Below are 25,236 nucleotides of genomic sequence, written 5' to 3'. Positions count from 1 at the left end.
ATATCCTTTGTAAAAATAATGGATTATTGTTCTGTTAATTCATCCTGCTGCCATCCAATTCATGCTATTCTAGTCTATCCAGGCATTAGTCTCATCACTTTATTCTTATTGGCATGGCTTTTTATTATCTGGAAGAATTTTTAATCATATGCTACTTTAGTCAATTGTATCGTATATTACTCACTTCCAAATTATTTCATAAACACATTGATTACTATACTTTTGTATTTTATGTCAATGATTTTGGGGGAACAGGTGGTTTTGGCTATCTGAATAACTTCTTTAGTGGTGATTTCTGAGATTTTGGTGACCCTGTCACTCGAGCAGTGTATACTATGCCCAGTGTGTAGTATTTTATCCCTCACCCTGCTTCTGCCCTTCTCCCTGAGCCTCTGAAGTTCATTACATCATTCTTTTTTTTTTTTTTTTTTTTGAGACATAGTCTCACTCTGTTGATCAGGCTGGAGTGTGGTGGTGCAGTTTTGGCTCACTACAACCTCTGTCTCCTGGGTTCAAGAGATTCTCCTGCCTCAGCTTCCCAAGTAGCTGGGACTACAGGCATGCGTCATCATGCTGGCTAATTTTTGTATTTTTAGTAGAGATGGGTTTTCACCATGTTGGCCAGGCTGGTCTCGAACTCCTGCCCTCAGGTGTTCCACCTGCTTTGGCCTCCCAAAGTGCTGGGATTACAGGTGTGAGCCACCACGCCTGGCCCATTATATCATTGTTATGCCTTTGCATCTTCATAGCTTTGCTCTTATTTATAAGTGAGAACATAGGATATTTGATTTTCCATTCCTGAGTTACTTCACTTAAAATAGCAGCCTACAACTCCATCCAAGTTGCTTCAAAGGCCATTATTTTGTTTTGTTTTATGGCTGTGTGCCTAGAGGAAATCTTTTTATCCTATTTCAGTAACATCTTAGTCACTACTCTAACCACTTGGGTTTTCTCCTTGAGAGTAAAAAATAGGGAGTTTTGAGGCTTCTTTGGAGTTTCCAATTTTTTCAGAAATTGATTGAGGGGCTTTGTATGAACTATGGTCTTGATTCAGTCAAGTTATATGAGCTATTGTTATTTCAGTGCTGTAAAATTGTCCCGCTTAGGGGCTCAGGAACATGGACAGGATTTGTATTGTGATATGGTAGTAGCGACTAGTATAAAAATTCCAGCCATGATTCACATCTCCCACTTGTTAAACCAAGATACATAGAATTTTGAAAGATAATGTCAATAGTTTGCATCTATCAATTCCTAAGAATTTACAAATAATAATCACCACTTCTGCTATTTTTCAACTATTGACAGCAGTTCCAAGAAATGTGACTACTTGTCTTTGCATTTAGAACTGCTTATTAATATCTGCATCCTTGTAGAAAATGAAGCAAGAAACTTTTATCATCTTGGTTCTGTGAGAACCTCGTAAAAGTGTTGTGGGAAAGGTTTTACTGTTGAAGAATGACTGACTGTTTGGCTGGCAGATGGAGAGGCCATTCTCAGAGTGAACATAATGTGCAGTAGCAAGGAGGAAATGAAAGTGCGTGGTATATTTTGAAACTCTTAGATAATAGAAGAGGGACGAGGAGAGAGTAGGGACTGGGCAATGTGAGTATGAGTTTGTTGGAAAAGTCCTCATCTAGCAGCAAAGATGTGTGATCTCTATCTCCTGAGTAACACCATTTCACAAATGAAGACCCTGGAATAGTTAACAAGGTTCCTAAAGCCTCTATATTCAATGTGTGGCCCCTGAACCAGAAGCATTGTAATCACCTGGGAGCTTGCTTGTCATAAATACAGATACTTAGACCTTGCTTCAGATATACTGAAACAGAATCTGCATTTTAATAAAAGACCCAAAGGATTGCTTTTACAGTGTGTGTGTGTACATTTAAAAACATACAGGTGTCACAATATGCATACCGTTTGGTTAATTTTAAAATTTAATACTGTATAATGGATACCTCTTATATCAACACAGATCTACATTATTATTCATCATAAATAAACAGTAAGTTATTGTATCCATCGCTACTGATTGGTATTCATATTAATCCAATATTTTGCTATTGGAAGAAACATTCTGATTCAGAAACACTGACGTAGAGATCACTGAGCAGGACATCTAGGAGACACTGACTTTGTTTCTCCTATATTTCTCCCTTTTTGTTATATCTTGCTGCCTTAATAGACCACGTGAGCACATCACTTTCACTGATCTTTTTTTTTCTTTGTAAATTTAAATTTTAATTGAATTATAAGGCCAGTTTACAGTGCATCTATGGGCAGATTTCTTTGAAATGCATGGTACTTTAAACTTGGTCTTAAGAGAGGTCCAGGAAAATGCCCACTAAGCCTCTGTGATTTTAATACCTTGCCAGGCCATGGCAAAGTGAGGTGCCTCTGACGTTTGGGCTGCCACAGCGTGTTTTTCAGTTACTCTGGTGACACCTGTGACCTGAGGGTTATTCTGTTCCCGTTACCAACTTGCGCAGGTTGGGAGGCGCCAATGAGAGCAGGGCTTGAAACTAGCGCTTGGCGTCTGATGGTTGCCTAGCGACGGTCGTCGACGCTAATCCTTGGCCCGACAGATCCACATCTGTTTTCTGGCTACCGAGAGGGCAGCCATGAACACCCAAAGGGGTTCCCTCGCCGTGAACACCCAAAGGGGTTCCCTCACCATAAGCATCCAAAGGGGTTCCCTCGCCATGAGCATCCAAAGGGGTTCCCTCGTCTCCCGGGATGTGGATAGCCCGGGGAAAGACATGCAGCTGCGGGTGAGCCCAGCTGAGGTGAAGTTCCTGGACACGATGGCCGGGAGGGTGTACCGCCTCCCGATTACTGTGCATAATCTTGGCCGCTGGAACCAGAAAATCCGATTTAAGGAGCCCATCAAGCCACAGGTGACACACTAAGGGGTGCTGGGAGCAGGACCTTGTGAGAGCGCCTCCTCCCACAGCGTCTCTCTTTGCCCTAGGGAGTAGTCATCTGGCTCCTGCGGGGATGGAGGGAGGATTGGGCTTCCTGGGAAACAGTGACAGGTTTCTGTGTGTGTGCTCTTCCCCCCCGCCCCCTTTGTTTTCTGTTTCGTTAAGAATTAGGAGATGAGGAGGGCAGGGCGGAGAAAAGCTGACTTAGAGCCTCCCCATTTCTTCAACCTGGGTTTAGAAACTTGTTAACAATCCCAAAATCTGTGCAGTTTGGTTTTATGATTTTGCTGTTGCCTTAAGAATTATGAGAACAAAATTCTCTATTAACTGTCCTTTGAATCATAAAGTGCCTGATAACTCCAGGAACTGTAGGATTAGTGGAAAGGTTCATTATTTCATATTTTAACAAACATTTGTTAAGCACCTACTCTATAACAGGCATTTGTTAAGCACCTACTCTATAACAGGCATTTGTTAAGCACCTACTCTATAACAGGCAATGGACATGAGGAATACAGAATGGACACAGCCCTGCCCTCATAGAACTTAGAAACTAATGAGGGGGTTTTAGTACAGATCTAACCATCAAGATAGTTATTGTTCTGAGAGGGTGTTTCTATCTTATAATTTAAAAGTGGGCAGAATTTCCTCTGTATCTCACTGTGTTATTTTACATCATGTATGTGAATGGATGATTATTAGTTCAGTATGATCACATTTTCTCAGGCAAATTTTTCATATAGGAAACGTGGTAAGAATTTTTGAAATATAAGCAATAAATAACTGAAAAGTTCAAGAGATATTCCTAATGAAAAATAATGTTGAATACAGCCTGACTTATATGTGCAGAAATAAAAAGATGTCCATAATTTTAGATTAAATTTACATATATTTCTTTGTATATATGTAGAAAAACCTATGTTAATGATTAGAAGAGCAATGAGAAAAAGGATTTCCATGTTCTAATTTTTGCTCTGTTAAAAAATCGGTGTATTTTTTACTTACACTAAAGTACACAGATCTCAAAAGTAAAGTTTGATGAATTTACAAAAAAATAAATATATATGTGTGTGTAGACAGATAGCTAGATATATAATCTCGATTAGCTACCACCTGGGTCAAATAATAGAATATTTTCACCACCCAGGATCACCAGTGCTTCTTCCTTACAGTACCTGGAGTAATCACCCTGTGGAACTGACCACTGTTCTGATTTCTTTTTTTTTTTTTTTTTTTTTTTTTTTTTTTTATTTTTTTATTTTTATTTTTATTTTTTTTATTTTTATTTATTTTTTTTAATTTATTTATTATTATTATACTGTAAGTTGTAGGGTACATGTGCATAACGTGCAGGTTTGTTACATATGTATACTTGTGCCCTGTTGGTGTGCTGCACCCATCAACTCGTCATTTACATCAGGTATAACTCCCAATGCAATCCCTCCCCCATCCTCCCTCCCCATGATAGGCCCCGGTGTGTGATGTTCCCCTTCCCGAGTCCAAGTGATCTCATTGTTCAGTTCCCACCTATGAGTGAGAACATGCGGTGTTTGGTTTTCTGTTCTTGTGATAGTTTGCTAAGAATGATGGATTCCAGCTGCATCCATGTCCCTACAAAGGACACAAACTCATCCTTTTTTATGGCTGCATAGTATTCCATGGTGTATATGTGCCACATTTTCTTAATCCAATCTGTCACTGATGGACATTTGGGTTGATTCCAAGTCTTTGCGATTGTGAATAGTGCTGCAATAAACATACGTGTGCATGTGTCTTTAGAGCAGCATAATTTATAATCCTTTGGGTATATACCCAGTAATGGGATGGCTGGGTCATATGGTACATCTAGTTCTAGATCCTTGAGGAATCGCCATACTGTTTTCCATAATGGTTGAACTAGTTTACAATCCCACCAACAGTGTAAAAGTGTTCCTATTTCTCCACATCCTCTCCAGCACCTGTTGTTTCCTGACTTTTTAATGATCGCCATTCTAACTGGTGTGAGATGGTATCTCATTGTGGTTTTGATTTGCATTTCTCTGATGGCCAGTGATGACGAGCATTTTTTCATGTGTCTGTTGGCTGTATGAATGTCTTCTTTTGAGAAATGTCTGTTCATATCCTTTGCCCACTTTTTGATGGGGTTGTTTGTTTTTTTCTTGTAAATTTGTTTGAGTTCTTTGTAGGTTCTGGATATTAGCCCTTTGTCAGATGAGTAGATTGCAAAAATTTTCTCCCATTCTGTAGGTTGCCTGTTCACTCTGATGGTAGTTTCTTTTGCTGTGCAGAAGCTCTTTAGTTTAATGAGATCCCATTTGTCAATTTTGGCTTTTGCTGCCGTTGCTTTTGGTGTTTTAGACATGAAGTCTTTGCCCATGCCTATGTCCTGAATGGTACTACCTAGGTTTTCCTCTAGGATTTTTATGGTATTAGGTCTAACATTTAAGTCTCTAATCCATCTTGAATTAATTTTCGTATAAGGAGTAAGGAAAGGATCCAGTTTCAGCTTTCTACTTATGGCTAGCCAATTTTCCCAGCACCATTTATTAAATAGGGAATCCTTTCCCCATGTCTTGTTTTTCTCAGGTTTGTCAAAGATCAGATGGCTGTAGATGTGTGGTATTATTTCTGAGGACTCTGTTCTGTTCCATTGGTCTATATCTCTGTTTTGGTACCAGTACCATGCTGTTTTGGTTACTGTAGCCTTGTAGTATAGTTTGAAGTCAGGTAGCGTGATGCCTCCAGCTTTGTTCTTTTGACTTAGGATTGTCTTGGAGATGCGGGCTCTTTTTTGGTTCCATATGAACTTTAAAGCAGTTTTTTCCAATTCTGTGAAGAAACTCATTGGTAGCTTGATGGGGATGGCATTGAATCTATAAATTACCTTGGGCAGTATGGCCATTTTCACGATATTGATTCTTCCTATCCATGAGCATGGTATGTTCTTCCATTTGTTTGTGTCCTCTTTGATTTCACTGAGCAGTGGTTTGTAGTTCTCCTTGAAGAGGTCCTTTACATCCCTTGTAAGTTGGATTCCTAGGTATTTGATTCTCTTTGAAGCAATTGTGAATGGAAGTTCATTCATGATTTGGCTCTCTGTTTGTCTGTTGCTAGTGTATAAGAATGCTTGTGATTTTTGCACATTAATTTTGTATCCTGAGACTTTGCTGAAGTTGCTTATCAGCTTAAGGAGATTTTGGGCTGAGACAATGGGGTTTTCTAAATATACAATCATGTCATCTGCAAACAGGGACAATTTGACTTCTTCTTTTCCTAACTGAATACCCCTGATTTCTTTCTCTTGCCTAATTGCCCTAGCCAGAACTTCCAACACTATGTTGAATAGGAGTGGTGAGAGAGGGCATCCCTGTCTTGTGCCAGTTTTCAAAGGGAATTTTTCCAGTTTTTGCCCATTCAGTATGATATTGGCTGTGGGTTTGTCATAAATAGCTCTTATTATTTTGAGGTACGTTCCATCAATACCGAATTTATTGAGCGTTTTTAGCATGAAGGGCTGTTGAATTTTGTCAAAAGCCTTTTCTGCATCTATTGAGATAATCATGTGGTTCTTGTCTTTGGTTCTGTTTATATGCTGGATTATGTTTATTGATTTGCGAATGTTGAACCAGCCTTGCATCCCAGGGATGAAGCCCACTTGATCATGGTGGATAAGCTTTTTGATGTGTTGCTGAATCCGGTTTGCCAGTATTTTATTGAGGATTTTTGCATCGATGTTCATCAGGGATATTGGTCTAAAATTCTCTTTTTTTGTTGTATCTCTGCCAGGCTTTGGTATCAGGATGATGGTGGCCTCATAAAATGAGTTAGGGAGGATTCCCTCTTTTTCTATTGATTGGAATAGTTTCAGAAGGAATGGTACCAACTCCTCCTTATACCTCTGGTAGAATTCAGCTGTGAATCCATCTGGTCCTGGACTTTTTTTGGTTGGTAGGCTATTAATTGTTGCCTCAATTTCAGAGCCTGCTATTGGTCTATTCAGGGATTCAACTTCTTCCTGGTTTAGTCTTGGAAGAGTGTAAGTGTCCAGGAAATTATCCATTTCTTCTAGGTTTTCCAGTTTATTTGCGTAGAGGTGTTTATAGTATTCTCTGATGGTAGTTTGTATTTCTGTGGGGTCGGTGGTGATATCCCCTTTATCATTTTTAATTGCGTCGATTTGATTCTTCTCTCTTTTCTTCTTTATTAGTCTTGCTAGTGGTCTGTCAATTTTGTTGATCTTTTCAAAAAACCAACTCCTGGATTCATTGATTTTTTGGAGGGTTTTTTGTGTCTCTATCTCCTTCAGTTCTGCTCTGATCTTAGTTATTTCTTGCCTTCTGCTAGCTTTGGAATGTGTTTGCTCTTGCTTCTCTAGTTCTTTTAATTGCGATGTTAGAGTGTCAATTTTTGATCTTTCCTGCTTTCTCTTGTGGGCATTTAGTGCTATAAATTTCCCTCTACACACTGCTTTAAATGTGTCCCAGAGATTCTGGTATGTTGTATCTTTGTTCTCATTGGTTTCAAAGAACATCTTTATTTCTGCCTTCATTTCGTTATGTACCCAGTAGTCATTCAGGAGCAGGTTGTTCAGTTTCCATGTAGTTGAGCGGTTTTGATTGAGTTTCTTAGTCCTGAGTTCTAGTTTGATTGCACTGTGGTCTGAGAGACAGTTTGTAATAATTTCTGTTCTTGTACATTTGCTGAGGAGTGCTTTACTTCCAATTACGTGGTCAATTTTGGAATAAGTACGATGTGGTGCTGAGAAGAATGTATATTCTGTTGATTTGGGGTGGAGAGTTCTATAGATGTCTATTAGGTCTGCTTGCTGCAGAGATGAGTTCAATTCCTGGATATCCTTGTTAACTTTCTGTCTCGTTGATCTGTCTAATGTTGACAGTGGAGTGTTGAAGTCTCCCATTATTATTGTATGGGAGTCTAAGTCTCTTTGTAAGTCTCTAAGGACTTGCTTTATGAATCTGGGTGCTCCTGTATTGGGTGCATATATATTTAGGATAGTTAGCTCTTCCTGTTGAATTGATCCCTTTACCATTATGTAATGGCCTTCTTTGTCTCTTTTGATTTTTGATGGTTTAAAGTCTGTTTTATCAGAGACTAGGATTGCAACCCCCGCTTTTTTTTGTTCTCCATTTGCTTGGTAAATCTTCCTCCATCCCTTTATTTTGAGCCTATGTATGTCTCTGCATGTGAGATGGGTCTCCTGAATACAGCAGACTGATGGGTCTTGACTCTTTATCCAGTTTGCCAGTCTGTGTCTCTTAATTGGAGCATTTAGTCCTTTTACATTTAAGGTTAAGATTGTTATGTGTGAACTTGATCCTGCCATTATGATATTAACTGGTTATTTTGCTCATTAGTTGATATAGTTTCTTCCTAGCCTCGATGGTCTTTACATTTTGGCATGTTTTTGAGATGGCTGGTACCGGTTGTTCCTTTCCATGTTTAGTACTTCCTTCAGGGTCTCTTGTAAGGCAGGCCTAGTGGTGACAAAATCTCTAAGCATTTGCTTATCTGTAAAGGATTTTATTTCTCCTTCACTTATGAAACTTAGTTTGGCTGGATATGAAATTCTGGGTTTAAAATTCTTTTCTTTAAGAATGTTGAATATTGGCCCCCACTCTCTTCTGGCTTGGAGAGTTTCTGCCGAGAGATCTGCTGTGAGTCTGATGGGCTTCCCTTTGTGGGTAACCCGACCTTTCTCTCTGGCTGCCCTTAAGATTTTTTCCTTCATTTCAACTTTGGTGAATCTGGCAATTATGTGTCTTGGAGTTGCTCTTCTCGAGGAGTATCTTTGTGGCGTTCTCTGTATTTCCTGGATTTGAATGTTGGCCTGCCCTACTAGGTTGGGGAAGTTCTCCTGGATGATATCCTGAAGAGTGTTTTCCAACTTGGTTCCATTTTCCCCCTCACTTTCAGGCACCCCAATCAGACGTAGATTTGGTCTTTTTACATAATCCCATACTTCTTGCAGGCTTTGTTCATTTCTTTTTCTTCTTTTTTCTTTTGGTTTCTCTTCTCGCTTCATTTCATTCATTTGATCCTCAATCGCTGATACTCTTTCTTCCAGTTGATCGAGTCGGTTACTGAAGCTTGTGCATTTGTCACGTATTTCTCGTGTCATGCTTTTCATCTCTTTCATTTCGTTTATGACCTTCTCTGCATTAATTAGTCTAGCCGTCAATTCTTCCACTTTTTTTTCAAGATTTTTAGTTTCTTTGCGCTGGGTACGTAATTCCTCCTTTAGCTCTGAGAAATTTGATGGACTGAAGCCTTCTTCTCTCATCTCGTCAAAGTCATTCTCCGTCCAGCTTTGATCCGTTGCTGGCGATGAGCTGCGCTCCTTTGCCGGGGGAGATGCGCTCTTGTTTTTTGAATTTCCAGCTTTTCTGCCCTGCTTTTTCCCCATCTTTGTGGTTTTATCTGCCTCTGGTCTTTGATGATGGTGATGTACTGATGGGGTTTTGGTGTAGGTGTCCTTCCTGTTTGATAGTTTTCCTTCTAACAGTCAGGACCCTCAGCTGTAGGTCTGTTGGAGATTGCTTGGGGTCCACTCCAGACCCTGTTTGCCTGGGTATCAGCAGCAGAGACTCAGTTGAAAATGCTGAAATCACCGGTCTTCTGTGTCGCTGGCGCTGGGAGTTGAAGACTGGAGCCGCTCCTATTCGGCCATCTTGCTCCCTGTTCTGATTTCTAACACCATAGATTAGTTTGGCCTATCCTTGGCTTTCATATCAATGGAATCAGGTTTTAATGGTTTTTATATTTAAATATTTTTATTAAACAGTATATCTCAAGAGACTACTGACTCCTCTTTAAATCAAAAAGTACTTGCTTACTCCAAATACTGTAAAATTAGGGAAAGGCTGTGTTATTTCACCACCTTAGCACATATTTATTGAACAATTAAATGTGTATCTGAAAATACTTTCTTTTGAAACTCAAGCTGGTGGTAATGTTTGGATGTGGACAAACACTGTTTTATGGATGTTCTGGGGGCACTTGTATGGATGTTTTCTGTGCAGTAACAAGAAAAATATTATAATTGGTTTCATTTCTAGGATATAATGGAAAACAATTCATTCCACAAGTCTTGACATTGACAAGAGAACATCCAGATATGCTTACTAGTTAGAAGCCAGTATCAGTGTGAATTTTCCTTTGTTGCAAGACTATGAAATGCACTCCTGATCCTTCATAAAGGGAATTAGATAAATAGTGAAAAGTGCATCTTGTGGGGGTGGGGGATAAGAAAAAGTAAAAACAAGGTGCTGTGGAGAGGTCATTGTCATCATCACTATTATAATTACTCAGAAAATGATTCCTCTAACATACAGCAGTGCTTGTTTTTCACCCAGACTCAAGAACCTGTATTGACCCTATGTATTTTTACACCTATATTGAGCACCTTCCTCGCTTCTTCTCCACTTTTAATATCCATTCTCTAAGACAAGACCAGGTACACTCCTTCCTAGCCCACAATAATCATGTCCTCTCATGGATTTTCATGACACTTATGTCTGTATCACTCATATGGTGATTAACTAGTCCCTGGCTTATATTTAATTTTCAAGAGGTTTGTGGTCTGCTTCTTTAAAGAGATTATATATTCAGGAGAGGGACTCTTTCTAGCTGAAGGGGAGGAAGTGCTTATGATTTAGAATCAGATAGATATGTTTTTGAATCTTCACTTCCTGAGTGACTTCAGACATTAATTATACTTTACATATCCAGTTCCCTCATCTATATACTGAGAGCCTTACTATCAGCCTCACAGGACTGTAGAAGTGTATTTACATAAGATAATAGATGTAAAATGCTTGACACATTATAAATGCATAACAGATATTATTTCTCTTTTTTCTCCCTTTATATTTTTCCTGGCGTCAAGCACATGTCTTACTAGAACAAAAGTGTTTTTGTCCTCTTCGTTATATTCTTCTTTTATATTTCCTCCAAGTTATGAAGCTCAAATTCCCATGAATAAAGCATATACAATATACATATGAGGGCTGGGCACAACGGCTCATGCCTGTGATTCCCAGCACTTTGGGAGGCTGAGGCGGGTAGATCACGAGGTCAAGAGATTGAGACCATCCTGGCCAACATGGTGAAACCCCGTCTCTATTAAAAATATAAAATTAGCTGGGCATGGTGGCGCGCACCTCCTAGCTACTCAGGAGACTGAGGCAGGAAAATCGCTTGAACCTGGGAGGTGGAGGTTGCGGTGAGCCGAGATTGCACCACTGCACTCCAACCTGGTGACAGAGCGAGACTCCATCTCAAAAAAAAAAAAGTATATATATATACACACACACACATATATGTGTATATAAATATATATACACACACACATATATGTGTATATAAATATATACACACACATATATGTGTATATAAATATATACACACACATATATGTGTATATAATATATACTTATATATATGTGTGTATATATATGCTTATATATGTGTGTGTATATTTATGCACAAACACATGTATGTGCATGTGGGTATATATTATGTATGTATATGATTGAACAACATTTTTATTAGGTTGTTCTTCCTTTTTTCTGCAGTCAAAATGCTCTACCACTGAGCTATACCCCCTCTTCTTCCTTTTTTCTGTATTTAGATTTTAAGCTTCTTAGAATAGAGGCCATATTAGTTCTGTATGTATATTTTTAAACTAGCCTATTGGCATTTATATGTTTCTTAGCTACCTGCATTGTCAGATTCAAGTTGTGTACTCTTGAAAGCATATCTTAAAGATCTAGAATCAGATAGATACAAACATGAGCATTAAGTCTTTGCCTTTAGGTACATAAGACAAATATCACATGCTCTCACTTATATGTGAAATATAAAAATTTAGACTCATAGAAGTAGAGAGTAGAATGGTGGTTACCAAAGACTGAGGGTTGAGGTGGGCAGAGAAAGGAAAAATGTTGGTCAAAGGGTACAAAATTTCAGTTAAACAGGAAGAATTAGTTTGGGTGATCTATTGCACAGCAAGGTGACTATAGTTAATAATAATGTATTGTATATCTCAAAATTGTTAAAAGAATGGATTTTAAATGTTCCCAGTACAAATAAATAAGTGATGTGATGGATATGTTAATTAGCCTGATTTGCTCGTTCCACAATATATACCTGTATTAATACATCATATTGTACTCAACAAATATATACAATTATTTGCCAATTAAAAACAAAATTAAAAAGTCTTTGGCATTAGGGCAGGAATAGAGCCTGTATTTTGTTTTGTTTTTTTTTGTTTTTTTTTTTTTTGAGACGGAGTCTTGCGTTGTGTCACCCAGGCTGGAGTGCAGTGGCACGATCTCGGCTCACTGCAAGCTCCGCCTCCCAGGTTCACGCCATTCTCCTGCCTCAGCCTCCGAGTAGCTGGGACTACAGGCGCCCGCCACCATGCCCGGCTAGTTTTTTGTATTTTTAGTAGAGACGGGGTTTCACCATGTTAGCCAGGATGGTCTCGATCTCCTGACCTCGTGATCCACCCGCCTCGGCCTCCCAAAGTGCTGGGATTACAGGCTTGAGCCACCGCGCCCGGCCTGTATTTTGATAATAATATAACACTCTTAACTATAGTTGCTCACGTTATTTATTTATTTATTTTTTGAGATGGAGTCTTGCTCTGTCACCCAGGCTGGGGTGCAATGGTGTGATCTCGGCTCACTGCAATCTCCATCTTCCGGGTTCAAACAATTCCCCTGCCTCAGCCTCCCGAGTAGCTGGGACTACAGGTGGGCACCACCATGCCTGGATAATTTTTTGTATTTTAGTAGAGATAGGGTTTCACCATGTTGGCCAGGATGGTTTCGATCTCCCGAACTCATGATCCGCTGGCTTCCACCTCCCAAAGTGCTGGGATTACAGGCGTGAACCATTGTGCCCGGCCACGATATTTTTTTTTATAAGGAGTTAAGATGTATAATTTGATTCTCTTTCTCCCACTGAAGTTTAAACTGATGTTGACCAGTCTGGATAAAGAACTTGCGTCTGGCCTTCAGATGACAGCTATGGTGGAATATCATCCTGATAAAGATGAAGACACTTTTGACCGACTACTTATTTCAATAGAAAATAAAACAACAGAAATTCCTCTAATTGGGTATGTAATCTTCATAGTTCATGCTGACGTTTTGAATACTCTTTAAATAAAAATGAGGGTCAAAGTAATATTCTGTATTTTTTCTGACATAGTTTCCTTACAGTTGAACTTAAAGGATACATTTTTAGAAAATTGTAATGTTTGTAAGAAATGAAACCTCATTCTCTGTTATTTTTATTAAAATAACATTCAACAATTGAATGTATTAATAATTGGATTTTTGCAAACTTGTATTCACATTTTAAGTTAATTTTAAAGTATTGTCAGGTTCACTTCACTAAATTTTAAATTAGGCAAATGTTTGGTGTCAAAAAAGTCAAAATACTGTTCTTCTAAGACTGGTTGAAAAATGTGGATGGATATGAGTATAAAAAAGAGCTAAGTGACTGACTTGGTTGTTACAAATTATTTATTTGATCAGGATGAATGATGATTCATTTGTTGTTTTTTAATATTAAAAAGTATATTTCTGTTCATTGTAAATTTATCTATCAAAATTAGTGTTAAAATTTACAGTGTTTCTTTATTTATATACATACACGTATGATCCTCCTTTTCTCCCGCAAAATGTGGTTTCCATAGGTGTTTTCTTTTGCCTCTATTTTCCCAACACCTACAGAATTAATTTGGAATATTTTCTGCTGATTACGTGGTATTAGATATATACCTTTTAAAAAATTCCCTTTTATTCAAGCTGGGTGCGGTGGCTCATGCCTGTAATCCTAGTACTTAGCACTTTGGGAGGCCAAGGTGGGTGGATCACTTGAGCTTAGGAGTTGGAGACCAGCCTGGGCAACATGGTGAAACCCCACCTCTACAGAAAATACAAAAAAAAAAAAAAATAAATAACTGGGAGTGGTAGTGCATGCCTGTAGTCCCAGCTACTTGTAGGGCTGAGGCAAGAGGATCACTTGAACCCAAGATCACTTGAACTACAGCGAGCCGAGATCACACCACTGCACTCCAGTCTGGGTGACAAAGTGAGACCCTGTCTCAAAAACAAAACAAAACAAAACAAAACAAAAAAACAATTCCCTTTCTTTGTCATTTCTGTGAGCTAAATTTAGATCCTCAATTATTTTGTTTCTTCGCGTTGTTGAGAAGTTCTGATTTAGCACATCATCCCATTTTGCATAGGAATCAAACAGTAGACACATGGTAGGAAAAAACAAGCTATTAACCCAGTATAAATATTTAATTTGTGTTTTGCAATTTAAATAGAACCATTTTGGATGCATTCTGCACTTTGACATATCTATGAGTGGCACTCAGATTTGCTTGTTTGTGGTATGTATGAAGAGACAGGTTGAAGATGCTTCTGTCCTCAAAAACAGATTTTTGTCTTGTTTCCAGAGTTTTGTTTCTTGTTTCTGATGCCCTCTCTCATCAGAAGTCTATTTCTCACCACGGTTGCAATATAAGGAGAGCACTGCCCCTCTTTTGGTGTGATGGACAAGGTTGAAGGAAGGGGTGTGTGTGTGTGTGTATATGTGTGTGCATGTGTGTTATCAATTTCTATACATTTTTTATCACCTGTGTAGGTTCTTGTATCCACTACCACAGTCAAGACAGTGAACAGTTCCAATACCACAAGAAAATCCCTCCTGTTGCTTTATTACAACTGTATCTAGCCTCACACCTACAATCCCTAAACTGTGGATACTGCTAATCTGTTTTCTATGTCTAAAATGTTTGTCATCTCAAATATATTACATAAATTGAATCACATACTATGTAGCCTTCTGTTTTTTTTTTGCAGCAACATTTCTTGCAGGAGATTCAGCCAAGTTGTTGAATGTATCAATATTTTGTCCCTTTTTATTGCTGAATAGTATTCTACGATATATATATATATATATTTTATATATATATATGTTTGTTTAACAATTGACCTGTTGAAGAACAAAGGGACAGATTCCAGTTTTTAGCTATCACAAATAAACTGTTTTAATATTCTTGTACAAGTTTTGTGTGAGCATAAGTTTTTATTTTTTCTGGGATAAATGCTCATGAGTGTAATTGTAGGGTCACATGGTAATTACGTATTTTGTTTAACAGAAAATCCCAAAATGCTTTTCAGAGCGCCTATACCATTTTACATTTCAAATAGTGATACATGAGTACTCCACTTGGACGATATATTTGCCAGTATTTTTTGCTTTCATCACTATTTAAAAATTTTAGCGATTCTGATAGATATTTAATGGAATCTCTCCATAGTTTTAATTTGCATTTCCCCCATGACTAATGATGTTGACAACATATTTTCAGGTGCTTCTTTGCCATCTGAGTACCCTCTCTAGTGAAATCTCTGTTAATGTGTTTTTCTCATTTTCTGATTACACTGCTCTTTATTATTGAATTTTGCAATTTCTTTGTGTATTCTGGATACAAGCCTTTTGATGGTTATGTAGCTTGCGAATATGCTCTCCCAGTTTGAGGTTTGACTTTTCATCCTTTTAACAGGGTATTTTGTAGAACAAAAGTGTTTTTTTTTTTTTTTAATGTTCAATGATGTCCAATTTATCAATTTTCCTTAAATTAGTACTGCTTTTTAGTGTTAAGTCTAAGAACTCTTTGCCTAACCCTTGATTGTAATGGTTGAAGATTTTCTCCTATTTTTAACTTTTAAAGTTTTACATTTAAGTCTATGATATATTTTGAATTAATTTTTGTATAAAGTGTGGTTTACATTGAGGTTCTAATTATTGCCTATAGATGTTCAATTGCTCCGACCAAATTTGTTGAAAAAGCTATTTTCCTTCATTGAATTGTATGCCCTTGATAAAAATCACTTCAGCATAATCTGCATTGGTCTATTTCTGTGTTCTGCATTTTTCCATTCATCTGTGTATCCATATGTTTGCCAACATCATGCTACCTTGATTACCTTTGCTATATAGTAATTCTTAATATCATGTACAGTAATTCCTCACGTATTATTCTTTGTCACCATTAGTTTAGTTATCAAAATATCTCTACCTTTCCATGTAAGTTTTAGAATAATCTTTCTGAGCCTGAAAAAAAAAATATTGCTGGGATTTTGAGAATAATTGGGCTTAGCTTATAGATCAATTTGAGGGAAATTGACATCTTTACTATGGTAAGTCTCCCCAAATATGAATGTGCTGTGTCTTTCCATTTATTTGGGTCTTCTTTGATTTCTTTTATCAGTATTTTGTAATTTTCAGCACAGAGATTCTCTACATGTGTTGTTAAGTATATAACTATTTCATTTTCTTTGGAGTGATTGAAAATAATATTGTGTTTTTAATTTTGGTTACTGCATATTCCTTGTTGCTATATACAGAGAAGTGATTGATTTTTGTTTGTTGACATTGTATCCTCTAACCTTGCTGAACTCCCTTTTTAGGAGGTTTTTGTATGTTTTCTAGATTCTTTGCCATCTTATATGTAGATAATTGTGTCATCTGCAGACAGGGATAGTTCATTTGTGTGTTTTTTCCCATTCCAAAGTATATGCGTTTCACCTTTTTTTCTTGCTTTATTTACATGGCTAGAACTTTCAGTATTATGTTGTGTAAGAGTGGTGAAACTGGGCTCGGTGGTTCACCCTTGTAATCCCAGCACTTCGGGAGGCTGAGGCAGGCGGATCACCTTAGGCCAGGAGTTCGAGACCAGCCTGGCCAACATGGAGAAACCTCGTCTCTACTAGAAATACAAAAATTAGCTGGGTGTGGCGGTGCACACTTGTAATCTCAGCTACTTGGAAGGCTGAGGCACAAGAATCACCTGAGCCTGGAAGGTGGAGGTTGCAGTGAGCTGAAATCATGCCAATGCACTTCAGCCTGGGTGTCAGAGTGTGGCTCATCTTGCATCATTCTTTTTATATATTCTGGAATTTGATTTGCTCCTGTTTTATTAGGGATTATTGTGCCCCGGTTTGTTAGTGATATTGGTTTATAGTTTGTTTGTTTGATTGATTGATTGGTTTGCTTTTCTTTATTGTCGTTGTATGGTTTTGCTATCAGGATAGTGCCAGCCTCATAAAATGAATTTGGAAAAGCTCCCTCTTCTGTATTCTAGAAGAACTTATTTAATATTGATAGCAATTATTTAAATGGTAGAATTCTCTAGTGGAACTGTCTGGCCTGGAGATTTTTCTTTCAGAATGTTTTAAATTATGAATTTAGTTTTTTAATTCTTATAGGGCTATTCATACTGCCTATATTATTATGTTGGTGGAGTTACTGTAGTTTCTGATTTCCACGGAATTCTTCCAATTCCAAGTTGTCAAATTTATTATTTTAGAGTTGTTAGAATTTTTTTCTTATTATTTTTAAATAAATAATAAGCTGCTGCATCTGTAGTGATATCCTTTCTTTCATTTCTGATGTTGAACATGTGTGTATTTTGTCCTTTTTTAAAGTATTGCTAGTGGCTTATCAACTTTATTGACTTTTTTTCCCAAAGAATCAGCTTTCTATCATTGACTTTCCTATCATTTTATTTTAAATTCTGTTGGTTGCTGCTCTCTATTATTTCTTTTCTTCTGCTTGATTTGAATTAATATTGCTCTTGTTCTAGTTTTTGATATTGGAAATTAGACAATGAGTTTGAGACAATTTCTCATTTCTAATGTAAATATGTAACGTTATAAATGACCCTCAGCACTGCTTTAGCTGTGCCCTACAAATTTTTATATGTTATATTTTTATTTTGACTCAGTTTTATGTATTTAATTTTTTTTAAACTTTCTCTTTGACTCCTGGATTATTTAAAAGTGTGTTAATTTCCACAGGTTTATTATGGACATATTTATGATCATTATTCCTTTCTGTTAGATTGATCCTTTTATTATATATAATATCCCTCTTTGTTCATGGTGATTTTCTTGCATTGAAGCCTCTATTAGATATTAATATAGCTTTTTGCACTTTTTTTCTAAGTAAAATTTGAATACTATGTTTTTTCCTATTTGTTTACTTTCACCCTACTATGGCCTTGAATTTAAACTGAGTTTCTTCTAAGCAGCAGCATATAGTTGGGCAATGGTTGCCTTCCCCATATTTTCAACCTCTGTCTTTTGATTGTTGTATCTAGACTATTTATATTGAAGTTAATTTGTATATGCTATAACTTGTCTGCTTGTTTATTATTTGTTTTCTCATTGTTCTCTTTGTTTCTCATACTTCTGTTTCTCATTTTTGCAATCCTGTAGGTTAACTGAAGGTTATTTTAGGATTGCGTCTTCATGTATTTATACTGTTTTTTTTGCATCTCTTTGCATAATTGTTGTAGTGGTTTCTCTGGGTATTTCAATATACATACGTGATATAATATTCTAGTGGCATAAACATTTTGTCACTTTAAGTGAAGCATAGAAGCTTCATTTCCATCCGAGTCTTTTTTTCTTTCCCTACTTTTAAATATTACTATCTTGAATATCTAAGAGTGTTATGATTCTTGTTTTCATCATCAAATATAATTTATAAAACTTATGAGAAAAAATATCAGTCTGATCTGTATGTCTGTCTAGTCGTTCTTGTCTATCTTCCATTGTCTTTCCTGCCCTCCTCTCCTTTCCTTTCCTTTTCCTTCCTTTCCCTTCCTTTCCCTTCCTTTCCCTTCCTTTCCCTTCTTTTCCCTTCCTTTCCCTTCCTTTCCTTTCCTTTCCTTTCCTTTGAGGCAGGGTCTTCCTCTGTTGCCCAGGTTGGAGTTCAGTGGTGTCAACATGGGTCACTGCAACCTCCACCTCTTGGCTTCAAGCGATTCTCTTGCCTCAGCTTCCTGAGTAGCTGGGATTACAAGTGCATGCGACCATGCACTTTTAATTTTTGTAGAGGTGGGGTTTCACTATGTTGTGCAGGCTGGTCTCAAACTTCTTGGCTCAAGCAATCCTCCCACCTTGGCCTCCCAAAGTGCTGGGATTACAGGTGTGAGCCACTATGCCCAGCCTCCTCCATTTTTTTTTCCTGATACTCCAAGATTCTCTTTTATTATTTCCTGACTTTCTGAAGAACTTTATTATCTTTAATTTTTTTTTTTTTTGACGGAGTCTCACTCTGTCGTCAGTCTGGAGTGCAGGGGTGCGATGTCGGCTCACTGCAACCTCCGCCTCCCGGGTTCAAGTGATTCTCCTGCCTCAGCCTCCTGAGTAGCTGGGATTATAGGCACGCACCACCACACCCAGCTAATTTTTTTATTTTTAGTAGAGATAGGGTTTCACCAGGTTAGCCAGGATGGTCTTGGTCTCTTGACCTTGTGATCTGCCCACTTTGGCCCCCCAAAGTGCTGGGATTACAGGCGTGAGCCACCACGCCTGGCCATATTTAATTTTTATGGGTACATAGTATATGTATATATTTAAGGTTTACATGAGATATTTTGATAACAGGCATGCAATGACTAATAATCACATCAAGGTAAATGAGGTATCCATCACCTCAAGCATTTATCCCTGTGTTACAAATAATCCAGTTACAGTCTTTTAGTTATTTTTAAATGTGCAATTAAATTATTTTTTACTATGGTCACCTTGTTGTGATAGTAAATACCAGGTCTTATTATTTATTCTTTCTAACTATATTTTTGCACGCATTAACCCTCCCCCTTCTTTCCTACCCCCAACTACTCTTCCCAGCCTCTGGCAACCATCCTTCTACTCTTTATCTTCATGAGTTCAATTATTTTATTTTTTAGATCACACAAATAAGTGAGAAATAGAATGCTTGTCTTTCTGTGTCTGGCTTATATCACTTAACATAATGACCTCTAGTTACTATGTTGTTGTAAATGACTGGATCTCATTTTTTATGGCTAAATAGTACTTCATTGTGTATATGTAGGACATTTTCTTTATCCATTCATCTGTTGATGGACACTTGAGTTGCTTCCAATTCTTGGCTACTGTGAATAATGCTACAATAAACATGAGAGTGCAGATATCCCTTCAATACACTGATTTCCTTTCTTTGGGTATATACTGAGCAGTGAGATTGCTGGATCTTATGGTAGCTCTGTTTATAGTTTTTTGCGGAGCCTCCAAACTGTTCTCCTTTGCTTTGTGGTTGTACTAATTTACATTCCTACCAGCAGTGTATGAGGGTTACCTTTTCTCCACATCCTTGCTAGCATTTATTATTTCCTAACCTTTGGATAAAAGCCATTGTAATTGGGGTGAGATGATATCTCACTGTAGTTCTGATTTGCATTTCCCTGATGATCAGCGATGTTGAGCACTTTTTCATGTGACTGTTTGCCATTTGTATATCTTCTTTCAAGAAATGTCTATTCAAATTTTTTGCCCATTTTAAAATTTAACTACCGATTTTTTCCGAGAGAGTTGTTTGAGGTCCTTATATATGCTGGTTATTAATCCTTTGTCAGATGTGTAGTTTGCAAATATTTTTCCCATACTGTGGGTTGTCTCTTCACTTTGTTGATTGTTTCCTTTGCTGTGCACAAACTTTTTTACTTGATGTGATCCTAGTTGCCAATTTTTGCTTTGGTTGCCTGTGCTTGTGGGGTGCTACTCAAGAAATCTTTGCTCAGTCTAATGTTCTGGAGAGTTTTCTGGGTGGGTCCAGGGGTACCATCCAGGAACAAAGGACTGGGGTAAAGTACCTTAGAAGTCTACCTATTGTACTGTGGCTGAGCTTGTACTCAAACCACATGACACTGTTCTTCCCAGTCTTTCCTTCCCTTTCCAGAGGCAGAGGGGCCTCACCCTATGGCCGCCACCACCACTGGCCCACAGGGTGTACTGCCAAGCTTACTACTGATGTTCTCTTAAGGTCAAAGGTCTCTTTAGTCAGCTTGTGGTAAATGTTGTTTAGCCTGGGACTCATCCTTCAGGGCAGTGAACTCCCTTATGGCCCAGGGCAGGTCCAGAAATGCCATCCAAGAGTTAAGGCCTGGAATCAGGATCCCCAAAGGCCTGCTTAGTGTTCTATACCTCTGTGGCCAAGCTGACACCTAAGATATTAGATAAAACACTTTTACTTTTCCCTCCACTTATGTCAGGTGGAAGGAGTCTTGCCCTGTAGCCACCACAGCTGGGAATGTGCTGAATCTCACCTGAAGCCAGCAAATTTCCAAGTGTCACCCAAGGCCCATGGCACGCTACTTAGGTATCACTGCTGGTTACTCAGGGCCCAAGGGCTCTTTAGTCAGCAGGTGATGAATCCTGCCAGGACTGGGTCCTTCCCTTCAAGGCAATAGCTTTCCTTCTGGCCCAGGGTGTGTCTAGAAATGTCATGTGTGAGCTAGGGCCTGGAAAGGTGACGTCACACCTCTGACGGGTGCTCTATCCTGCCGTGTCTGAGCTGGTATCCAAGATTCAAGACAAAGTCCTCTTTATTCTTGCCTCTTCTCTCCTCAAGTAGAAGGAAGGGGTCTCTTTTGGAGCCATGAGCTGTGCAGCCTAGGGTTGGGGAAGGGTTGGCACAAGCACTCCCCTAGCCACACCAGCTGGTGTCTTAGTAGGTTGTGTGTCTCCCCATGTCCACTGACTTTGACCCCAGTTTAACACTAGAACTCGTCTAGAAGTTACAGTCCTTGTGGCCTAGACTGCCTTTCAAGTTTATCTAGGGTCCTAGAGCGTGTTAGCTCATGGTGGCAAGGCTTGCTAGAACTCAAGTCGTGACCACTGGGATAGGTGATTCCTCTCTGGCTAAGGCTGGTTTAAATGTTCCCCCCATGGGCAGGCATCAGCTTAGGTCCCCTGTTTTACTTTCTGCTGTGACAGGGCAGCACTGAGTTCAACGCAATGTCTCACAATTGCTGTGCTTTTCCTCCCTCAAATGCACAGATTCTCTCTCCTTGCCATGCTGCCACTGCGGGAGTTGGGGAGGGTTGACAAAGGAAACTCTGTTTCCTACACTCTTGGATGCCTCTTTCGGTGATATGAAGTTAAAACCAGGTACTGTGAGTGATCACCTGATTTTTGGTTCTTACGAAGTTGCTTTTTTTTTTTTTTTTTCGTATAGATAGTGGTTAAATTGGTGTCCTTGTAGGAGGGATGATAGGTGGAGCCTTCTATTCTGCCTTCTTGCTCTGCCCACTTGAAGAATGTTTTTAGATGATCTTTAAGGGTGTGTTGGCTAGTGACAAGTTCTTTTAGTTTTTCTTTGTCTAATGTCTGTATTTCCCCTTCATTATCAAACATAGTTTTAACAGATGTTGAGTCTTCAGTTGACAGTTTTCTTTTTCTTTCAGTACTTGAAAAATATTGTGACACTTCCTTCTGGACTCCATGGCGTCAGATATGATACGTGCATTCATTTAATTTGGTGCTTCTCTATATGGAACACATTCTTTCTCTCTGGCTGATTTCATGATTTTTGTTTTTATCTTTTGTTTTCAAAAGTTTAATTATGATATGCCTTTACATGATTTTCTTTGAGTTTATCAGGTTTGGGTTCACTCAGCTTTTTGAATTTGTATGTCAGTGTCTGTCGCCAAGTTTTGGAAGTTTTAGCCATTATTAGCATTTAACTATTATTTCAGCCCCTTTCTCTTTCTTCTCTTCTTCGGAGACTTTAATGATGCAAATATTGGATCATTTATTATTGTCCCACAGGCCCCTGAGACTTTGCTCATATTTTTCTCTTTCTCTCTCAGTCTCTGTCAAGTCTGGGTGAATTCTATTAATCTAGCTTCCATTTCACTCATTTTATCTTCTGTTATCTCCATCCTGGTATTGTGTTCATCACTATGTTTTTATTTTGGTTATTGTAGTATTCAATTCTGTAATTTCCATTTGATTCTTTTTTATAACTTGTATTTATTTGCTGAGATTTTCTATTTATTCATTAGTTTCAAAAAAAACTTGAAATTGCTTGTTGCAGCATTTTTTTTTTTTTTTTGTCAGTTGTTTTAAAATCCTTGCCAGATAATTTCAACCTGAGGTTCATCTTGGTTGACATCTGTTGATTGTCTGCTGTCATCAAAATTGTTATTTTTTTGGTTCCTGGTTATGACAGGTGATATTTGATTGAATGCTAAATGTTTTTTTCTGTTATGTTAGAAGACTCTGGGTCTTATTTGAATCTATTTTTTTAACAGGCACACACCCCATTTATGTTCAGCATGTTTTTCTTAGCCTATTTTGTATGCTGTGGTTGTGATGACAGTTTAGTTTTCAGTATATTTGCGGTGTTATTTTGATCCATTTTGTTTATGTGTTATCACTACTGCTCCCACTGTCTTCTGTTGGTGCTTCCTGAAGGAGTGGAGGCATTTTTTTTTTTCCCAGGCCTGGCTGCCATATGTCTCTTGGTAGAGGAGAAATGTGGTAAGAACCCTATATAAGTACCCTTCTGGCTGCCCAGGTCTTCTGAGCAGATAGAGAGAGAAATCTGACTTATGGGGCAAAGAAGTCTGTTGTACTGGGCCAGTTGCTGTATCTAGATCTCTTGCAGGTCCTGCTCACCTTTCCAGGTGTCTCTGAGTGAAAAAGGAGAGGTTTGAGCCAGCAGTGACAAAGAGGCTTTTCAGATATAGCTGCTTGCAATTGCTGTTTTTTCTTTTCTTTTCTTTTCTTTTCTTTTCTTTTCTTTTTTTTCCTGGTTTCCCCAAACTACCTTGGTGTCTTTGGACAGAAAACTCCTTTTCTCAGGAGGTGAACTCCTGAGAAAGAGAACTCCTCTTCTGCAGGATCTCAGGCCTGGAGTAGAAGGAGAGCGCTTCCCCTTGTCACTTATGATTGGTATACCTCTTAATTGATCCCCAGGCTGGCATTGTCTGGCTCACCTGGTGTGTTCAGGGGGGCTCCTGTTTGATCCAGAAAAAGAATGATTCTAACTAGGTCAGCAGGCAAAGAATACTGGGTCTGCGTGGCCTTTCTCTGTTGGTGGGGGAATTGTAAGACACCCTGCTGCTATTGTTTCTGCAGTCCCAGAGTTCTAAATCAGCCAGCTCTCCTTTTCACCACCTTTCATCATTCTCTTTTGCTTGCCTCGTGTACCATTTTCAGGGTTTATAGTTGTGTTTAGTAGAAGGAACAGGAAAAAATGAGTTTATGCTATTTTTTCTGGACCAGAAGTTTGTATTTGTTTGTTTCTCTCCATTAGATTGTAAAATTCTTGAGGTCCAGGAGAGTTTTATATCTTTCTATAATCTAAATTGTATATATTCAGTGAATGTTTTGCGAATAAACTTAGTCCAACTGGATCCGAACTACTCCATAATGGCATGATTGGGTTGTGATTAAAAAAAACTGTCTTGGAGTGAGCACATTTATTTTTACTTTAGACTTTCTGTATATGGATCAGACATGCAATGATCCTTCTATTTGTTGTGGAGTGAACCCTGAAAAAAGAAGAAAGAAAACAGAGAAATGACATGTTTGATTTCTACATTTTCGCACATCAACCTGGACTAACAAAAGTGCCCTAGTTGGTAGATGATATAATTAGTGATTTTCAGAGCTTTTTTTCATGTGTCTCCTAAAACTATGACCTTCTTTTATATTTAAAAATATCTGTGAGTTTCATCATTAGTTTGAACACTTGTAAAGAGGTAATGACTTATATATAGTAAGGGTTGCTATTTAAAAATAAGATACTTATATGCCTTTTAAAAATGTATCCAGTAGAATGAAAATATCAATAATAGTTAACAGGTGAAAAATTTACCTCTTCTCTTTTCCTCTTAAATTTGTAGCTCCATTACATTTGTCACCACAGCATCACATCCTAATGTATTACATTTTTATGCTTAGAAGTTTTTTTTTCATGATCACCAGGAATAAAGTGCATAGGCAATTTGTCTATAGTTTATGTCTATATATGTATATGTACATATGAACATATGTGTGTGCATTGCATAAACAGATAAACAGATATGTGTTTAAATATACTTGCTATGGTCATAAATCCATGCATATTTTTAACAATTCTTATAAATGTTATTATTAATACAAATTGATTAAACTCCATATATCAAACTAAGTTTGATGAGTTTTTTTAATAGAAAAGCAAAGTATTACTGGAAATATTTATAATCAGGTGAATGGAGCATTTTAAACTTTTATTTAGTTAGCATGTTTATGGATGATAGTTATTCATTGCTTATGTGAATCCCACGTGCATTTTATCCCCACTTAACATTTTTTGATATGGATGCTGAGAGAAGTTTTCTCCACAATGAGTAGATTGGAATGAAAGGATTTTATTGTAGTAATGTCTCTCAATTTTT

At 37.9% G+C, this 25,236-nt stretch overlaps 1 protein-coding gene across 3 annotated transcripts in view; it reads left to right on the top strand.

Annotated features, from left to right (window-relative positions):
• Nucleotides 1-786: 786 nt before the first annotated feature.
• Nucleotides 787-25,236, top strand: part of CFAP47 (cilia and flagella associated protein 47) — a 446,504-nt gene continuing 422,054 nt past the window's right edge. For all 3 annotated transcript variants that reach the window (XM_031660417.1, XM_031660416.1, XM_031660418.1), the window contains exons 1-2: nt 787-2,900; nt 12,923-13,074. In XM_031660417.1, coding sequence (XP_031516277.1) covers nt 2,625-2,900; nt 12,923-13,074 — 428 coding nt within the window. In that variant the 5' untranslated portion in view covers nt 787-2,624. The remainder of the gene's footprint in view (nt 2,901-12,922; nt 13,075-25,236) is intronic.

This window comes from Papio anubis, chromosome X (assembly GCF_008728515.1).
Source record: "Papio anubis isolate 15944 chromosome X, Panubis1.0, whole genome shotgun sequence".
Lineage (NCBI taxonomy): Eukaryota > Metazoa > Chordata > Mammalia > Primates > Cercopithecidae > Papio > Papio anubis.
The sequence above is the reverse complement of the archived record's forward strand: the minus strand, read 5'-3'. Positions and strand labels throughout refer to the sequence as shown.